Raw genomic sequence first — 20,856 nt, 5'->3', positions numbered from 1 at the left:
GCGCAAAGGGAATCTGAACGCTGTTCAATAGGCTAGCGCAAAGGGAATCTGAACGCTGTTCAGTAGGCTAGCGCAAAGGGAATCTGAACGCTGTTCAATAGGCTAGCGCAAAGGGAATCTGAACGCTGTTCAATAGGCTAGCGCAAAGGGAATCTGAACGCTGTTCAGTAGGCTAGCGCAAAGGGAATCTGAACGCTGTTCAGTAGGCTAGCGCAAAGGGAATCTGAACGCTGTTCAGTAGGCTAGCGCAAAGGGAATCTGAACGCTGTTCAGTAGGCTAGCGCAAAGGGAATCTGAACGCTGTTCAATAGGCTAGCGCAAAGGGAATCTGAACGCTGTTCAGTAGGCTAGCGCAAAGGGAATCTGAACGCTGTTCAGTAGGCTAGCGCAAAGGGAATCTGAACGCTGTTCAGTAGGTTACCGCAAAGGGAATCTGAACGCTGTTCGCTGGAAGAGTCCGGTGTTTCAGCCTATGTAAAGGTGCCTATTGTATTTCTTTACAGTGCATACATCATTTCAGATTTTTTTTAATTGATAAAATCTCAAATCTAGAGCAAAGGCATTTTAGAAGCATTGCTTCTATAGCTAATACCGGACACTCATTCATTCTCCATCACACAGTCTTCTAAACTCCCAACTTATTTTTTATTATACTTTTGTAATGCTTTTTGTGACGTGGTTCACAACTACAGTTACAGTCTTATCAGGTTGCGTGATCGTTGTAATGTTACGTGGAAAATACAACTAATGGGACGCAGAATTAAATGTATATCACACTCACACAAATGCGACCAGTTACTTTTCATATTTGTATTTCATTTCTTTCACTAGCAAATGCAAGTGAACTGCTGGCTCTTTAGAGCCCACTGAATGTCCATCTTATGTTCGCTAACGTTAGCTTGAAACAATTAACAACCTTTCCACAACACACGGAGTCGAAAAGGGATTTGTCCATGTGTTTACGCACAGCTGACAGTCGGCAAACTCAGCATCACATCAAACAGGAGGCGGGGCAGACGGGGTAGCTACGTCCAATAATGATGTATTCATCTCCATGTCCGTTGACACAAACTCCGTACATGTCTGTGTGTTGCAGCTCGAGAACCGGGATGTTAGATTTACTCAGCGGATTTATTTTTTCTTCAAATGTAAAAAAATTAATTTCTGCGTACTTTTATCTCGGATCGCGTACCTGCATACATGGACAGAGCGTAGTTGGTAGGCAAAATTAGTGCATGTTGGCAGGTCTGGAATTTATAACCGGAGTCCTCTTCTCTCAAGTGACTGGCAACCTGTGTCTGTGTTACCTTTGTGCCAGGTCTCTCCATACTCCCCTCCTCCTCTGATGTTGGCTACCGCCAGGACTCCTCCCATGTGTCGGACAAAGATCAGCCGTGATACACTGGAAAAAACAACATTTAACATCCTGTTACTTAATTTACTCTTGTCTAAACAAGTCAAGGTAGATAGAAAGCATTGTGTAGAAGGGCCAAGATATGATACTCCTCAAAAAGACGGTAAATGGAAACATTGCTTGCTAATAATGTTACCTTAAACAGCCTTACATGTCAACAATACATCTGTAGTAGTCAAGGTAGTGCTGAACGATGAACCAAAATGCTGTATGTGGACACACCTTCAAACTAGCGGATTCAGCTATTTCTGGTAGGCCACAGAAAGGGACCACCGAGTGATGTAGCGCAGATAAAATCATCTGAAACTACCAAGTTTCAAACTGCCTTTGGGAGCAACGTCAGCACAAGAACTGTTCGTCGGGGGCTTCATGAAATGTGTGGCTAGCAGTGTTACATGTGGTTGTACCTGTAGCTACCAGTATAACAGCCAAATAGAAAAAGTAGCCAACCAGTGAGTTCTAGGGGGAAAAGATTGCAGAGCAAGCTCTAATTTGGTGGCCTCTGGTTCATTCTAATGCCTTGATTCTATCCGAAATACACAGCTAAATTATTGAATACTTTCACAACTTTAGCTCCCAGATTGGTAAAATGAGTTGAGGTATTGAACAGAAAAACATGACTTTCCAATTCAAATGACTGAACATTTATCCTTCCTGTTTGGCCCTGTCCGGGGGTGTCCTCGGATGGGGCCACAGTGTCTCCTGACCCCTCCTGTCTCAGCCTCCAGTATTTATGCTGCAGTAGTTTATGTGTCGGGGGGCTGGGGTCAGTTTGTTATATCTGGAGTACTTCTCCTGTCCTATTCGGTGTCCTGTGTGAATCTAAGTGTGCGTTCTCTAATTCTCTCCTTCTCTCTTTCTTTCTCTCTCTCGGAGGACCTGAGCCCTAGGACCATGCCCCAGGACTACCTGACATGATGACTCCTTGCTGTCCCCAGTCCACCTGGCCATGCTGCTGTTCCAGTTTCAACTGACCTGAGCCCTAGGACCATGCCCCAGGACTACCTGACATGATGACTCCTTGCTGTCCCCAGTCTACCTGGCCATGCTGCTGCTCCAGTTTCAACTTCCACCTGACTGTGCTGCTGCTCTAGTTTCAACTGTTCTGCCTTATTATTATTCGACCATGCTGGTCATTTATGAACATTGAACATCTTGACCATGTTCTGTTATAATCTCCACCCGGCACAGCCAGAAGAGGACTGGCCACCCCACATAGCCTGGTTCCTCTCTAGGTTTCTTCCTAGGTATTGGCCTTTCTAGGGAGTTTTTCCTAGCCACCGTGCTTCTCCACCTGCATTGCTTGCTGTTTGGGGTTTTAGGCTGGGTTTCTGTACAGCACTTTGAGATATCAGCTGATGTACGAAGGGCTATATAAATAAATTTGATTTGATTTGATTTATGTTTTCAGTGTGTTAGTTGTTTTGGATATCGCCTAGGCCTATATGATCAGGACTATTTTCTAAACATTAAACCTGTCTCTTGAGATGCAGTAAACTGTAAATATGACTTGTAAGGTATGAATTGCAACAATAATGTTTGTTCTTCAAATGATGTATTGTATTGGCTCTGCTGCTGTTTTAGCTTGATCTGAAAATGTGGTCGGAGGCTCAGTATGGAGGGTGTGACGCAATTGTGGAGTCTCCAGAGGCATGTAGAGGCCAAATTGAGCTCTGTACTGCATCGCTGTACACCTCCCAAATGTTATAACAATGCGGAAGGCTCCCTATAGCTCCGCATTGACATGATTGGTTGACGGTAGATGGGGGCGGAAGGTCCAGTATAAACACAAACTTACTTCCTTGACAGCTTCCTTCAAATCAGCTCTGTGCTGCTCTGTGAAGGCTATATCACCGTAAGCGCTGCACGGCCAAAGCAGACGTTGGATTGACCACGCAGTCAGACGCATTTTAGGGTAAGGAAACCATTGTGTAATTTTGTAATTTGGGTCAACCAAACTTTTAACTGTTTAGCCTGTCAATCAATTGCTGTGGGTGGGAGGGGGCAGGACATTTGTGAGTCACAGATTTGGTAGGGTTTCAGACCTGTCAATAAATAACTGTGGGTAGGACTTTGAGGGAAGGTGGTAGATTACTAATCTAGTCAGAAAAAGTAGTCTAGTCTACCCTTTTACTACATCTATTATGGCAAATATTAACTCTAGCCTGCTATTTCAATTTAGTTTATTGTGGGAAGAAACTAAGAAAAAAGATTGTGTTCTGTCAAGTAAACATAGATTCCCTGTTGAGAACCAATATAGAATTGTAGGAAAATGGTCAAAAAAATTCTAGCATTTTCAGGGGAGGACCCCCAGACCCCTGCCAGATTGTGCACCATGAATAGACCTACAGGTATGATTGAAGAATGAAGCAGGTGCTTTGATACAGATACAGCAGCTTTTAACTACTCCATTGTCAATACTAATCAAACCTGTATCAATATATTTTAATTACGGTAAGAGTCTATTGAAGCACCCATGGGACAATCTAATTAACAAAATCTGTCAGTTTGTTTTTTGCGACTCAATCCACCACATCCGCCTATATCGGCCTTCCGCATCTGCCGTGGAAAGTGGCAGAGCGACAGCTCTGTTAGTCAGACCAGCGGGAATCCCAAAAATCGGTCTTCTCACAAAAAAACGTCTGTAATGCCGAGCGGTTTGGCCACTAAGAAAAGATGAGACTCTCACAAACAAAATGGTGTATTCCGTTTTGCTCGACAACCCTCACAACAGTCACAGAACTCGTCTGATGGTAACCCGGTACTGTTTTTTAAAATGAATGGAAGTATGGAAGTAGTTTTCTGCCAACAACAACTAAATATTTCCTGAGCTTTATTATATGTGACCCGTTTCAAGAACCTAGGTGTATGTCGCACGTTACTACTTCACAGGAGAGGCATTTTCACTTTTTTTTTTAAATCATCAAAATGTGCTTTTGGGCAGAAATGCCTTCTGGAACATGTGCGAATACAATTGTTAAATTACATACCTAGTTGGTTTGGCCAACGAAAAAGTCAGGAACCTTCCCGCTAGCCATGATTGGCTGAGAGAATGGATGGGCTGGACATGCTGAGAGATGAGTTCAGATTGGTCTGCCATGTAGCATCTTATGTCTTTAACATGAGCTTCTCATATGTGTAGATAATCCTTGCTACCGTGGCTTTTTTGAAAGATGTGGAGAACTGCAAGTGTTGCTACTGCTCTCAATAACATTGCTGCCCTGAATTTATCAGGCGCTATCAACAAAGGTCAGAGGGGAAAAGTTGTGATGGACTACTTTCTGGAGGACAATCATGCCATGCTGACTCTCTCGGACTCTGAAAATGAATTAGACGATGAGGAAATCCCTGATTATATATTTGAACCAGACATTGTAGTCTTCTGATGACAGTAATGGGGAATAAACAATGATCAACAGTGTTATTCTCATGGAAGAAGTCGCTATCAACAAAGGTCAGAGGGGAAAAGTTGTGATGGACTACTTTCTGGAGGACAATCATGCCATGCTGACTCTCTCGGACTCTGAAAATGAATTAGACGATGAGGAAATCCCTGATTATATATTTGAACCAGACATTGTAGTCTTCTGATGACAGTAATGGGGGAATAAACAATGATCAACAGTGTTATTCTCATGGAAGAAGTCGCTATCAACAAAGGTCAGAGGGGAAAAGTTGTGATGGACTACTTTCTGGAGGACAATCATGCCATGCTGACTCTCTCGGACTCTGAAAATGAATTAGACGATGAGGAAATCCCTGATTATATATTTGAAACAGACATTGTAGTCTTCTGATGACAGTAATGGGGAATAAACAATGATCAACAGTGTTATTCTCATGGAAGAAGTCGCTATCAACAAAGGTCAGAGGGGAAAAGTTGTGATGGACTACTTTCTGGAGGACAATCATGCCATGCTGACTCTCTCGGACTCTGAAAATGAATTAGACGATGAGGAAATCCCTGATTATATATTTGAACCAGACATTGTAGTCTTCTGATGACAGTAATGGGGAATAAACAATGATCAACAGTGTTATTCTCATGGAAGAAGTCGACTCAGTTTTGAAATCTGTGGAATTTCCTACTTTCGTCAGAAACTCTTTTTCATTGCAAAGTTATAGCGTACTGTTAGCTGGCTAGTTCACTAGCTAATGTTACATGTATGACCTGTGTGGTAATATTATTCATATAGCAGAAATCCATTTGAATTGCTATTTATAGCCTAATATTAGCTAGCTAACTTACATCGAACATAGTTGGTTAGCGTTAGCTACCTACAGATTCATATAGCATTTCACGCATGTTGGCTGGCTATGACAATCACTTTGTATTGCTAGTACCGTATGGGTTGGGATTTATGGTTCATTGTTTAGCTAGCTTGCTAACTTACATGTCTAAACAGAAGACTCCACTTCTGCAGATGATTACATGACCCATCAAGTTAGCCAGGTGCATCTGGGGGTGATGACGGACATCTGTTGTATTTCATGAACATGTGACCAGGTCTAAACAATAGAGACCCATCTACTTAGCTAGATGTGGCTATAGCAATTTCTTTCACATGACTCATCAAGTTACAATGGGTCACATATCACTCCTAGATATAGGACAGACACTTTAAAACCTAGTTTAATTTGTTTTAGAGACGGTCTGTTTTTACATTTATGAATGTGTTATTCAACGCAATAGTAATAAAGCCCAAATTCAAAATGGTATCAAATAATTTTTTACATATTTTGGTATGACCATCTTAATGAAGTGGAAAAAGTAGCTAGCAGAGCAATGAGTCTGTTATCGTCTATTTAGCCGACGAACGGCGCATATGGGAAACACAGGTATTACTTGTGGTTGTACCTGTAGATATCAGTGTGACTTGTGGTTGTACCTGTAGATATCAGTGTGACTTGTGGTTTTACCTGTGGCTAACAGTATGACTTGTGGTTTTACCTGTGGCTAACAGTATGACTTGTGGTTTTACCTGTGGCTAACAGTATGACTTGTAGTTTTACCTGTGGCTAACAAGTATGACTTGTGGTTTCACCTGTAGCTAGCAGTGTGACTTGTGGTTTTACCTGTGGCTAACAGTATGACTTGTAGTTTTACCTGTGGCTAACAAGTATGACTTGTGGTTTCACCTGTAGCTAGCAGTGTGACTTGTGGTTTTACCTGTGGCTAACAGTATGACTTGTAGTTTTACCTGTGGCTAACAGTATGACTTGTGGTTTCACCTGTAGCTAGCAGTGTGACTTGTGGTTGTACCTGTAGATATCAGTGTGACTTGTGGTTTTACCTGTGGCTAACAGTATGACTTGTGGTTTCACCTGTAGATATCAGTGTGACTTGTGGTTTTACCTGTGGCTAACAGTATGACTTGTGGTTTCACCTGTAGCTAGCAGTGTGACTTGTGGTTGTACCTGTAGATATCAGTGTGACTTGTGGTTTTACCTGTGGCTAACAGTATGACTTGTGGTTTCACCTGTAGCTAGCAGTGTGACTTGTGGTTGTACCTGTAGCTGGGAGTGATGGAGATGTTGAACCCTCCGTAGCCGTAGAGGAAGGCTGGGTGAGAGCCGTCCAGCTTCAAGCCCTTCTTATGGACAATAAACATGGGGATCTCTACCCCGTCCTTACTGGGGTAGAATACCTGGAGACAGATACACACTGAGTGCAGAAAACATCCTCTTTCCATGACAGATTGACCCGGTAAATCCAGGAGAACACTATGATCCCATGAATCCATTTCAATCAGTGTAGAAGGGAAGGAGAAAGATTAAAGAAAGATTTTAAGCTATGAAACAATTGAGACATGGATTGTATATGTGTGCCATTCAGAGGGTGAATGGGCTAGACCAAATATTTAAGTCCCTTTGAACAGAGTATGGTAGAAGTTTGTGTCAAGAACTGCAACGCTGCTGGATTTTTCACACTCAAGAGTTTTCCGTGCGTATCAAGAATGGTCAACCACCCAAAGGACATCCAGCTAACACCTTGTAGTCCATGCCTCGACGAATTTAGGCTGTTTTGAGGGCAAAACGAGGTGCAATGCAATATTAGGTGTTCCTAATGTTTTGTACACTCCGTATATACACAGAGGTTTGTTGAAGTGACAAACCACACACAACCAATCAGTCAATTCTGGTGATTTGTGTTAGTAAAGAAAAGCACAAAGTAAATCAAATAAAGAACACACCCTTTAGGTGAGGTGCTGACTAACAGAAGATACACTATACATAGGAAAAGGCTGCACACTCATCTCTCATTCGGGTGGATATATTTGACCAACGTTTCATCTTTAGCCGAAATGTTGGTCAATTAAATCCACTTTCTTTTTCATTGGCACATTATGTAAAAGGATACCATCCTTTGAAGGGTCATCATGTACATGTAATATGGTAGGTATCTCACCTGAGTGGTCTGGTAGTCAGAGGGGTCAAAGCCCTTGACGGTGACTTCCCGGAACACGTGGGGATGCAGGGGCTCCTTGGTCAGGTCACAGTGATAGATAACGGCTGGACGGAACAGAGAGGAGGGACAGGTCATTTTATCTTTTTCAGATTCAGTTTATTTGTAGAAAAATCACATCTGAATTACATTTGTACATTACAAGAGAGAGGAAGGGGGTGAAATAGTAGAAAGTGTGTGTGTGTGTGGGGTGGGTGGGGGGGGGGGGTATCTGGCAAGAGGAAGGAGGTGAAGCAGTAGAACATCTGTGTGTGTGTATGCATGTGTATCGGTCTCTAACTCAGAATTGAGGGAAATATGATAGCCTACGTGACGCGAGGAAGGAGGTGAAGCAGCATTTCATTTATTTTATTTAACCTTTATTTAGTTAGGCAAGTCAGTTAAGAACAAATTCTTATTTACAATGATGACCTACCTCGGCCAAACCCTAACAACGCTGGGCCAATTGTGCGCCGCCCTATGGGACTCCCAATCACAGCCGGTTGTGATACAGCCTGGTATCGAACCAGGGTCTGTAATGGCTCCTCTAGCACTGAGATGCAGTGCCTTAGATCGCCGCGTCACTCTGTAGTAGAAGATCTCAGAGTCCTTATTGCATCTGCTGAGGCCCACCACAGTGTGTGTGTGTGTGTGTGTGTGTGTGTGTGTGTGTGTGTGTGTGTGTGTGTGTGTGTGTGTGTGTGTGTGTGTGTGTGTGTGTGTGTGTGTGTGTGTGTGTGTGTGTGTGTGTGTTTTTGTCTGTCTGTGTCTGATTCACTGGTGGCACCAACTTTTTCAGTTGACGGCACCAGCACATGATTTGGTCGAACCAATTTTGTGCCGCTGAGCAGCGATAATGTCCTGACCTGTGTCCCATAATGTGCCTGGATTCATTCCGAACAAACCATTTTTTTTTATATAAAATAAAAAGGGTGTTATTTTTAGGGATTTTGAAGTCACTCTACAGTTGTAGTACACTATGAAAGCAGTTTTATCTTTTGGTAAATTTAGTTTTCCTGTTTTTGTTTTTCTAAGTTTCAGAGTTTTTATTCGGGGGAGGGGGGGGGGGGTCTAAGCTAACATATGGAATTGTTTTAACATGGTCAAAACAAGCATCATTTAGTTATTATTATTTTGAATTTTAAGAAATCTTAAGGTATCAAAAAAATAGATACAAAAAATATGGAATGGAAATATTGAATTTGCCATTACTGGTATTAGCCCATACAAACGTATTGCATAACATATTCACTACATGGAACAACAGAAAGCCCCCCCCAAAAAAGCTGAAGGAAGTTTGTTCTGAAGTGTCTGTCCTATATCTGAGAAAGATCAGCCAGAGCATGGACTTGAACCCATTCAAATATCTCTGGAGATCTGTAAATAGCTGTGCAGCGACACTCCCCATCCAACCTGACAGAGCTTGATAGGATCTGCAGAGAAGAATGGGAGAAACTCCCCAAATACAGGTGTGCCAAGCTTGTTGTGTCATACCCAAGAAAACTTGAGGCTGTAGTCGCTGCCAAAGGTCCTTCAACAACATACTGAGTAAAGGATCAGAATACTTGTGTAAATGTGATTTCAATTATTATTTTTTTTTTTATTAAAACCTGTTTTTGCTTTGCATTATGGGGTATTGTGTGTAGATTGATGGAAAAAAAACTATTGAATCCATTTTAGAATAAGGCTGTAATGTAACAAAATGTGGAAAAGTCAAGGGGTCTGAATACTGTCCGAATGCACTGTAGTTCCATTCATTTTTAGCTGTGTTTTTGTACTGTACAGTGTAGGCTACATGTGATGGCAGAGTTTCCAAAACAAATGCCCTGTCATTGAAACAAATCATCATGATATCAGTCTGCCAGGTAGGCCTACTCTTTAGTCAACATTTAACTGAGAAGGTTTTTTGGGATGCCTTTAGAAATGTATATTCAAACACGGTGACAAGATTCAACCAAGACTTCAGATTTTAGCCTACCTGGCGAGAGGAAGGAGGTGAAGTAGTAGAAGATCTCAGAGTCCCTCTTGCGTCCGGTGAAGCCCACCACAGAGCCCACATCCAGGGGGAAGGTCCTGAGCTCCTCCCCCGAGTTCAGACGGTACATCTTAAGGACGTTCTTCACATCGTGCAGGAAACACACGAACAGGAGGCTGGAGTAGGTACAGGTGGCAAACACTGGGAGAGGGAGTGAATGAGAGAGAGCGCAAGAAGGGTTAGTCAAACAATCGACATTTTTAAAAACCATGATCATGTGGATAACAGAATACTCCTAGAGAGTATATAGCATTTGTTATTTACTGAGGACCTGATCAAAACCAATAGAGACTGACTGTCGGTCTGGTAATGCTCCAGTCCTCCCTGTCATAATTAGCAACAGAGGACATGGAACGCATATTATGTCCCGTAGTGTGGTTAATGTAAATCACTTAATTTATGTCCCTTTAACTCCCCTGAATACCTCTGTCAATCTGGCAGCTACCCATGTCAAGATTGGTTTATTGAATGTAAGATATCTAAATAATAAGTAGTTCATATGCAATGATTTTATTATTTCCACTGACATTGACAGTGTTTTCCACAAGCACATGGAGTAGCCAGCCAAATAGAAAAAGTAGCCAGCCTGGCTCCCCCGGTCATTTTTTTTGTTGCAGAACAGGCACTATTTTGGTGGCCTCTGGTACATTGAAATTTGAATTTGGACTGCAGGCTTCAAGCTTCCTTTTAAGAGGCATTTTCTCAGCTACCTGCCATGCAGGACTGATTGAATAATGAAGCAGGTGTTAATCATGGCCTTTACTACACAGAAAGCAGCAGTGGACTACTCTTATTGTCAACCTTTTCATTAAATCACTAGATCAATATCTTTGAAAATATCATATAAGTATCATTAGCTTTTAAAACAATTCAATCTGTTTTCTTATATTATATTTTGGACCAGAGTGAGGCTCTCTCTCCACCAGCCTACATATTGTTCCTGCAGCGAGGAGGATTCACCATCGTCATCTAATGTTTTCATCATTTATCTGCAGATTAATTGGCAAAAAGCCTACCAGTATGCAAATTTGGGAGCCAAATGAACAGCTCTTACCGATGCAATTCAGTAGGCTACTGACGATTCACTCACTTTAACGCCACTGTCTGGAAAGGACTTCATATCGAAAATACAAACGAGATCTTTGCTTTATATACGATACCATGAATATATAACTAAGTTGTATGATTTATGACTGGAAAGGATATATGAGATCGACTTTATTCAGTCAGTTCGATACCTGGCTGCAATGAAACATGCCAGAGTCCAACATGAACTTTTCTCACTGGCCCAGTCAGCCAAAACTCTACTGGCCCGAACAGAATTTCTACTTGCCTGGACAAGGTGTAGTTCTTAAATGCAGGACCTATAGCAGAGGTAGGCAACCCTGGAAGACCAGGTGTTTTATTTTTCCATTTGATTTATTTCACCTTTATTTAATAACCAGGTAGGAGAGTTGAGAACAAGTTCTCATTTACAATTGCGACCTGGCCAAGATAAAGCAAAGCAGTTCGACACATACAACGACACAGAGTTACACATGGAGTAAAACAAACATACAGACAATAATACAGTATAAACAAGTCTATATACGATTTGAGCAAATGAGGTGAGATAAGGGAGGTAAAGGCAAAAAAAGGCCATTGGTGGCAAAGTAAATACAATATAGCAAGTAAAACGCTGGAATGGTAGATTTGCAGTGGAAGAATGTGCAAAGTAGAAATAAAAATAATGGGGTGCAAAGGAGCAAAATAAATAAATAAATACAGTAGGGAGGTAGCTGTTTGGGCTAAATTATAGGTGGGCTATGTACAGGTGCAGTAATCTGTGAGCTGCTCTGACAGTTGGTGCTCAAAGCTAGTGAGGGAGATAAGTGTTTCCAGTTTCAGAGATTTTTGTACTTCGTTCCAGTCATTGGGAGCAGAGAACTGGAAGGAGAGGCGGCCAAAGAAAGTTTTGGGGGTGACCAGAGAGATATACCTGCTGGAGCGTGTGCTACAGGTGGGCGATGCTATGGTGAAAAGTGAGCTGAGATAAGGGGGGACTTTACCTAGCAGGGTCTTGTAGATGACATGGAGCCAGTGGGTTTGGCGACGAGTATGAAGCGAGGTCCAGCCAACGAGAGCCTACAGGTCGCAATGGTGGGTAGTATATGGGGCTTTGGTGATAAAACGGATTGCACTGTGATAGACTGCATCCAATTTGTTGAGTAGGGTATTGGAGGCTATTTTGTAAATGACATCACCGAAGTTGAGGATTGGTAGGGTGGTCAGTTTTACAAGGGTATGTTTGGCAGCATGAGTGAAGGATGCTTTGTTGCGAAATAGGAAGCCAATTCGAGATTTAACTTTGGATTGGAGATGTTTGATGAGGGTCTGGAAGGAGAGTTTACAGTCTAACCAGACACCTAGGTATTTGTTATTGTCCATGTATTCTAAGTCTGAGCCGTCCAGAGTAGTGATGTTAGACAGGCGGGCAGGTACAGGCAGCGATCGGTTGAAGAGCATGCATTTAGTTTAGGTGTGTTGAATTTAGGAAATCACTGAACTGCCACATTAACTCAGTAGCTCAATGTGGTTCCTAGTTGGGACAAAATCCTGCAGTACCTGCTGCACTCCCGGAACAGGGTTGCCTACCTTCTCTCTATATTCAGCAATTAATAGGCTACATTTGGTTATAATGATATGTATTAAAAAGCTGTGTAATATAATTTAGTAATGCAAGTCATTACTATATTCTTTAGAATTGCATTCTATTAATTGCATTCATTTTTGTTTCTAAAGCATGTCATTTTGAGAACATTTAAAAATGGGACGCTGCTCCTTTAAGACAAATGTTCCAAGAGATATCTCCGTGGCTAAAGTAGGCTAGCCAAGACAAATGTTAGGTCTTTTTGTAGCCTTCTTTCTGCAGGCCATCAACAGTAGCCAGCATATTCCTAGTAGGTTCACTATTGAAGGTTTACTTTTGTAAATCACTTTCCCTAAAATAAAGATGACATGCGCTTATTTTCGCTCAGGGGGTTCCTGCAGATGCAGGAATGCCCACATGCAGGAACGCCCCGAATTGCAGGCCACAATTGCACCCTCCTCGGCCAACGGGCCATCGTTAATGTAGGACCCTGCACTCAAAAGAAAATATATGTGCCAGCAAAGTGGATTTCGAATCCTAGTTACCACATTATATAGGACTTGCAAATGTATGCTCTCTCCCTCCGTGTAAAGAAATTTGACCATGACCACAGCACACGCCCCAGGTACCAAGAGGCGGGACATATGGCAGACTGTCAAACCAGCAGCGTTCCTTGTTATCGCTCACTTTGTGACGGTCAGGTGCCCTACCTATCAATAGGTCGCTAAAAGATGCATGTTTATTCTAAAGGTGGAGGGCTTGGCAGACTTTTCTGACTAGCGAATTGAAAAGTAGCCTAGTTAATTTAAGTGGAAAAAGTATCCAGCTAAAAATGAGTCTAAATAGCTGTATAGCCGACAGCCGGCGCAAGTGGAAAACACTGTATTCATATTTTCACATGAAAATGAAACCTGGCTTAAACCATCTGACCTGCTATCTTCGGTTATGCCTAAATCTACCATTCAAACGTTTGGAGTCACTTAGAAATGTCCTTGTTTTTGAAAGAAAAACATGTTTTTTGTCCATTAAAATAACATCAAATTGATCAGAAATACAGTGTAGACATTGTTAATGTTGTAAATGACTATTGTAGCTGGAAATGGCAGATTTTTTAAAATGAAATATCTACATAGGCCCATTATCAGCAACCATCACACCATCGTTCCAATGGCACGTTGTGTTAGCTAATCCAAGTTTAACATTTTAAAAGGCTAATCGATCATTAGAAATCCCTTATGCAATTATGTTAGTACAGCTGAAAACTGCTGTTCTGATTAAAGAAGTAGTAATACTGGCCTTCTATAGACTAGTTGAGTATCTGGAGCGCAAGGATTTGTGGGTTCGATTACAGGCTCAAAATGGCAGAAGCAAAGCACTTTCTTCTGAAACTCATCAGTCTATTCTTGTTCTGAGAAATGAAGGCTATTCCATGCAAGAAATTGCCAAGAAACTGAAGATCTCATACAGCGCTGTCTAATACTCCCTTTATAGGACAGAGCAAACTGCCTTTAACCAGAATAGAAAAAGGAGTGGGAGGTCCCAGTGCACAACTGAGCAAGAGGACAAGTACATTAGAGTGTCTAGTTTGAGAAACAAACGCCTCACAAGTCCTCAACTGGCAGCTTCATTAAATAGTACCCGCAAAACACCAGTCTCAACATCAACAGTGAAGAGGCGACTCCGGGATGCTGGCCTTCTAGGCAGAGTTCCTCTGTCCAGTCTCAACATCAACAGTGAAGAGGAGACTCCAGGATGCTGGCCTTCTAGGCAGAGTTCCTCTGTCCAGTCTCAACGTCAACAGTGAAGAGGAGACTCCGGGATGCTGGCCTTCTAGGCAGAGTTGCAAAGAAAAAGCCATATCTCAGACTGGCCAATAAAAAGAAAAGATTAAGATGGGCAAAAGAACACAGACACTGGACAGAGGAAGATTGGAAAAAAGTGTTATGGACAAACAAATATACGTTTGAGGTGTTCAGATCACAAAGAAAAACATTTGTGAGACGCAGAAAAGATGAAAAGATGCTGGAGAAGTGCTTGACGCCATCTGTCAAGCATGGTGGAGGAAATGTGATGGTCTGGGGGAGGCAATGTGATGGTCTGGGGGTGCTTTGGTGCTGGTACAGTGGGAGATTTCAAATCAAAATCGGTCACATACACATGGTTAATGCAGATGTTAATGCGGGTGTTACGACAGTGCAGTGATATCTACCAATTTCACAACCACTACCTTATACACACACAAGTGTAAAGGAATGAATAAGAATATGTGAATATAAATATGAGTGGATAGAGTTGAGTCAGTATGTTGGCAGCAGCCACTCAATGTTAGTGATGGCTGTTTAACAGTCTGATGGCCTTGAGATAGAGAGTTGAGTCAGTATGTTGGCAGCAGCCACTCAATGTTAGTGATGGCTGTTTAACAGTCTGATGGCCTTGAGATAGAAGCTGCTTTTCAGTCTCTCGGATGTGTACAGGGTATCTTGAAGAAGGAAGACTATCACTCCATTTTGCAACGCCATGCCATACTCTGTGGGCGTGCCTTAATTGGAGCCAATTTCTCCTAGAATAGGACAATGACCCAAAGCTCCAAACTATACAATAACTATTTAGGGAAGAATCGGTCAGCAATTATTCTGTTTATAATGGAGTGGCTCGTACAGTCACCGGATCTCAACTCTATTGAGCTGTTGTGGGAGCAGCTTGACCTTATGGTACGTAAGAAGTGCTCATCAAGCCAATCCAACTTGTGGGAGGTGCTTCAGGAAGCACTGTAGGATTCTTTGACGAAAGCAAAGTTTGAAGGACACAATTATTATTTCAATTAAAAATCATTACTTATAACCTTGTCAACGTATTGACTACATTTCCTATTCATTACGCAACTCATTTCATGTATGTTTTCATGGAAAACAAGGGCATTTCTAAGTGACCCCAAACTTTTTAACGGTAGTGTACATGAGATGAATGCCTTGAAATGAGTGATGAGAACTACGTAACACTGGAAAGAGAAACTAAAAAGCGGAAGGGTACCATCAAAGTTAACGAAGCTGACATTAAGTAACTTAAGAGAGAGAACAAGTTGTTGAGCAGATCCCTACTTGATATACAGACTAGATCAATGCAGGAACATCTGGTGCTTAATGGAAATAGAGGATGAAGGTGAAGATCCAGAGAGAATGGGGAAAGAATTCATGGTTAAAGCAGATCCCAGGCGGCACGGTTTACCAATTTAAACTCTAACTCTAGAGGACAGCGATACGAGCGCCCAATCGTTGCCAAATATACATCTTTGTAGTGCTGTCCCCGACTAAATTAAATCTTGGTCAACCGAAAGTCATCTGTTCTTTCGACCAATTGATTGGTGGAAATGTTTAAACATGTATTTTTCCATATATAGACACACATAAGGTGTTTTAATAAAATCAACTACATGCATTGAACTTGTCTGATGATTTAAGCTTCCTGATTTGATGAAATAAGACACATGTACCCCTTTTTCTCCCCAATTTTGTAATATCCAAATAGGTAGTTACAGTCTCGTCTGTATGGGAGTTGCAGTGATGGGACTCGGGAGAGGTGAAGTTTGAGAGCCACAAGTCCTCCGAAACACGACCTTGCCGAGCCACACTGCTTCTTGACACACTGCCCGCTTAACCCAGAAGCACCAATGTGCTGGAGGAAACACCGTACTACTGGCTACCGAAGTCAGCGTGCATGCACCCGGCCCGCCACAGGCCGGACGCGATGGAGCGCGATGGGACAAGGACATCCTGGCCGCCCAAACCCTCCCCTAACCTTGACGACGCGGGGCCAATTGTGCTCCGAGGCCGGCTGCAACACAGCCTGGGATCCAACCCGGGTCTGTAGTGACACCTCAAGCACTGTGCATCGCTTTAGGCCGCTGCGTGACTCGGGATGCCCCCTTTAGGTGCTTTTTGGCAAACTCCAAGCAGGCTGTAATTTTACTGCCTTTTACTGAGTGGCTTCCATCAAAAGCCTGATCGGTGAAATGCTGCAGAGATGGTTATCCTGTTCTCTCATTTCCAGAGAAACTCTAGAGCTGTGTCAGAGTGACCATCAGGTTCTTGGTCACCTCCCTGACCAAGGCCCTTCTCACCCGATTGCTCAGTTTGGCCGGGCGGACAGCTTTAGGAAGAGTCTTGGTGGTTCCAAGCGTCTTCCACTTAAGAGTGATGGAGGCCACGGTGTTCTTGGGGACCTTCAATGCTGCAGAAGTGCCGACACAATCCCGTTTCGGAGCTCTACTGACAATTCCTTCAACCTCATGGCTTGGCTTTTTCTCTGACATGCACTGTAAACTGTGGGACATTATATAGACAAGTGTGTGACTTTCCAAAGCATGTGCAATCAATTGAATTTACCACAGACTTGAATCAAGTAAAACCATCAAGGATGATTAATGGAAACAGGATGCATCTGAGCTCAGTCTCCAGTCTCAGAACAAAGGGTCTGAATACTTATGTAAACAATAAATGTTTCTAAAAAAACTGTTTTTGCTTTGTCATTTTTTAAATTTAATTCATTTTAGAACAAGGCTGCAATGTAACAAAATGTGGAAATGCCCTGTACAATAGGCAAAACACAGAGACAGAGAAGATGCCCACAATGGTGTATGTTGGTGCATAAAGCCGAGAGAGCTATGGGAGTGTTAAGAGTTATTGAGTCCAAACTGTTGCAGAAGACTCTTTATTTACCCCCGCCAGCTGTCCTGCTAGGCACCACAATGCCAAGTCCTCATATTTTCCTCAGAGATCAAGCTTTTCCCCTACATGAGAACCTCACTCGAGAACCCTTATCCAGGTATGTTGAGAATGTTGGAATAAATTTCCTTTGTTACTGCATACACCTCTTTATGACAAGTGCCATTTTATCAAGGCTTTTGGATCCTGGAAAATTGTATATTTCTTTGTTGACCTAATATGACTTTCTCTTGGACACCTCCTGAATGACAGGTAACATCTCAATAAACCTGGGCATACCTGGAACTACCCCCTCTCGTTGTCGGAGAATTAGATTATGCATTCGGCATCATCTTCAAGGATGAAGGTTCCTGATGTGCACTGTAACCAGTAGTTTTAAATCCTGGAACTACCCCCTCTCGTTGTCGGAGAATTAGATTATGCATTCGGCATCATCTTCAAGGATGAAGGTTCCTGATGTGCACTGTAACCAGTAGTTTTAAATCCTGGAACTACCCCCTCTCGTTGTCGGAGAATTAGATTATGCATTCGGCATCATCTTCAAGGATGAAGGTTCCTGATGTGCACTGTAACCAGTAGTTTTAAATCCTGGAACTACCCCCTCTCGTTGTCGGAGAATTAGATTATGCATTCGGCATCATCTTCAAGGATGAAGGTTCCTGATGTGCACTGTAACCAGTAGTTTTAAATCCTGGAACTACCCCCTCTCGTTGATTATGCATTCGGCATCATCTTCAAGGATGAAGGTTCCTGATGTGCACTGTAACCAGTAGTTTTAAATCCTGGAACTACCCCCTCTCGTTGTCGGAGAATTAGATTATGCATTCGGCATCATCTTCAAGGATGAAGGTTCCTGATGTGCACTGTAACCAGTAGTTTTAAATCCTGGAACTACCCCCTCTCGTTGATTATGCATTCGGCATCATCTTCAAGGATGAAGGTTCCTGATGTGCACTGTAACCAGTAGTTTTAAATCCTGGAACTACCCCCTCTCGTTGTCGGAGAATTAGATTATGCATTCGGCATCATCTTCAAGGATGAAGGTTCCTGATGTGCACTGTAACCAGTAGTTTTAAATCCTGGAACTACCCCCTCTCGTTGATTATGCATTCGGCATCATCTTCAAGGATGAAGGTTCCTGATGTGCACTGTAACCAGTAGTTTTAAATCTTGTTAATAAAATTCAAGCCGATTCTGGGACGCCTCAGTGTGCAGTAATTTAGATTAGACCGAACTACACCACAAGCCTGTAAAGTCGTTGTCAGCAATTGATGTTCAAATATAATCCATTGAAACAACTTGTATTGAAATGAAGAAATGTCAGTGCTTTTTCAGGACACAAATAAACCTTTATTCTTGTTTCTGAAAATATACCACAATACTAAAGTGTCTGCTATGAACAGACATGTAAACAACAAAAGGGTGAAATATAGTGACAAGAGTAGATATAAATATTATATAAATATTTCAGAACAATAGTAAAACAGACATGTAAACAACAAAAGTACGATAAATAAAATTAAAGTGTCTAGTGTCTGACTTCAGAGATATCTGAACAGAACAAGTTGTTAATTTCACTATGGTCCCAGTCGTCGTGGTACATATTCGTCATGCGCAAACTCATGCAGCTGGTGATCTAATTCCTCCCAGAGTTTTGGCGAGAGTTCATCCATAGGTGCCAGGACCCTGTGGGGATGAGAAGAGGAGGGAAATTAGGAGTGTCTGGAGAGTGTGCATGGTGAAGAGGAAAAAAAGAAAACGGAAGAGAGGAAAGGAGATCAGAGTAAAGTCTGACATTTTGATTTATTTACCTCTGGGACAAGCTGGTGGCTTGGTGCATGATGTTGTCCAGATCTTGATGTCCAGACGGAGTCTGCAGCCCTTTTCTCCATTCTTCTCACACCCCTGCTACTACTGCTGCTGCTCTGTGGCGTCGGTGAGGAGCAAGCCAGTGGAGTAGTTCTCCGGTGGGCCCAGGATAGAGTTGCTCAAGTCCTGCATGGAGATTGTTCCTAATTCTGCACTGCAACTCAGTGCGGGAGATGGGCTGGGGGCCGGTCAAGAGTTAGTACTGGGGACAGCGGTCGTGCTTGGGGCCGGTGAACAGGAAGTGCTGGGGTGCAGAGAACAAAACCAGGTGCCGTCTGCATTCACTGGTGTTTGTTCCTTGAAAATAAAAAAAAGCAGAGGGCTATTTAGTACACATTGCAAAACATTAATGAACATTAATGAACATTAAATATCATTAAACGAGACCGCAATAGACTATATAATGTTGCAAACGTTTGAGCAGAGGTGAGTAGGCCTGGCCTGGCCTAGCTACTCAACTCTGCTCAAACGTTTGCAACATTTTGACTAGCTGGACCTTGCTAACAAACATTGACTTTGGGAAGCTTATGTTTTTCTTTCTATGACAAAATTGTTTAATCAAAAGTTGAAAAGATCTTTAGTTTAGTTGGTTGGCTTGCTTCCCCTGCACGACTAGGCTAGCTAGCCATTAGCCAAGTAGCTAGCACTAGGTGGCTCGCTATTGTTGGCAAAACATGGCTACTCTTTTCGTTAACTACAATAGAAAAATACAACATACCCCATCCTTTGGTGAAGATGACATGTTGCTTCACCTGCCGTAAAAGCCAGCAACATTCCTGGAGAAGCCTTTCCACCAGCATCTCCACTGCGGCCCTTGTTTCTTTTCTTTGCCTTGAACTGGTTGCGAACACTTTTTTTTTTAACAAGTGGTCAGGTCGGACTCCAGCGTCTCCGCAATCTCCCTCCATGAATTGGCATTTACATGGTAGTGTTTATATAATGCATGGCTAGAATCATATCAGTCAATCGATGCATGACGTTGTCATTCACCATGCTGAATCCACACGGAGTTTCGGGCTGAATCGACAAGAAGCACCCCTGCAGTTGACCAATCACAGACAGAGGCTTAGAGAAAAAAAATGCGCCCAAATAGCCGACAAAACCCAAACCATAATACAAAACGTTAATAATATGCACAAACTGTACCGAACTGTTCCGGGTGGGAAGCATGCGGCTGCCTTAACAGTGACATGCTCGCATTACCTGATCTCTGCAATTTTTTTAACGATTCTTTACAGGAAAGATAGAAAATATTAGAACTCCGATTGACAGTAGCTGACACCATACCAACATTTCTGGTCAGGAAGCACGTACGGCAACTCCATGTACGTGAGCCCTACTAGACTACTAAAAGAGGTTATGCCTACTGTTGGCCCCAACATTCTGTTTATTGTAAATAGCTTCCTGACCTCTGGCTCCTTTCCAGCCTATTTCAGCATGGCGCCGTATTGAATGGCCACCGTTTTGCAAGCTCTGGCCCAACTTCGCTTATTTTGTGAAAAATCTTGTGTTTATTTTTAGTCTACTTACACTTATCATCTATTATTTCTTACAACCGACAAGAACTCTTGAACATCAGATCTTTAGTTACTTACCCCTATTCTGGCTTCTACATCAGCTAATCTGCCCTGGGCTCTCTCTGTAATTCCAACCCAATTTTCAGGCTACCGAAGAGGAAAAGCTGGTGTTACAGAGGCAAGAGAGGGGGGGGGGGGGGGGTTCTTGGTGAGATTAAGTCAAAGG

General features: G+C 42.5%; 1 protein-coding gene and 1 long non-coding RNA gene across 2 annotated transcripts in view; both read right to left on the bottom strand.

Moving 5' to 3' along the window:
* LOC109876269 (prolyl endopeptidase) overlaps nucleotides 1-20,856 on the bottom strand; it is a 54,391-nt gene that overhangs the window by 8,957 nt on the left and 24,578 nt on the right. Inside the window, exons 9-12 of the mRNA XM_020468719.2 lie at nucleotides 9,838-10,035; nucleotides 7,824-7,927; nucleotides 6,926-7,062; nucleotides 1,308-1,402 (exon numbers count right to left, since the gene is read on the bottom strand). Of these exons, the coding sequence (XP_020324308.2) occupies nucleotides 1,308-1,402; nucleotides 6,926-7,062; nucleotides 7,824-7,927; nucleotides 9,838-10,035 (534 nt within the window). The remainder of the gene's footprint in view (nucleotides 1-1,307; nucleotides 1,403-6,925; nucleotides 7,063-7,823; nucleotides 7,928-9,837; nucleotides 10,036-20,856) is intronic.
* On the bottom strand, nucleotides 18,572-20,814 carry LOC116356190 (uncharacterized). The gene is made up of 3 exons (XR_004204665.1): nucleotides 19,832-20,814; nucleotides 19,056-19,410; nucleotides 18,572-18,930 (listed from the first exon to the last, which is right to left on the bottom strand). It is a non-coding gene; the product is annotated as an uncharacterized LOC116356190 (long non-coding RNA).

Source organism: Oncorhynchus kisutch, linkage group LG21 (genome assembly GCF_002021735.2).
Source record: "Oncorhynchus kisutch isolate 150728-3 linkage group LG21, Okis_V2, whole genome shotgun sequence".
In the NCBI taxonomy this organism is placed as follows: Eukaryota; Metazoa; Chordata; class Actinopteri; order Salmoniformes; family Salmonidae; genus Oncorhynchus; species Oncorhynchus kisutch.
This window is presented reverse-complemented; position numbering and strand designations above follow the sequence as displayed.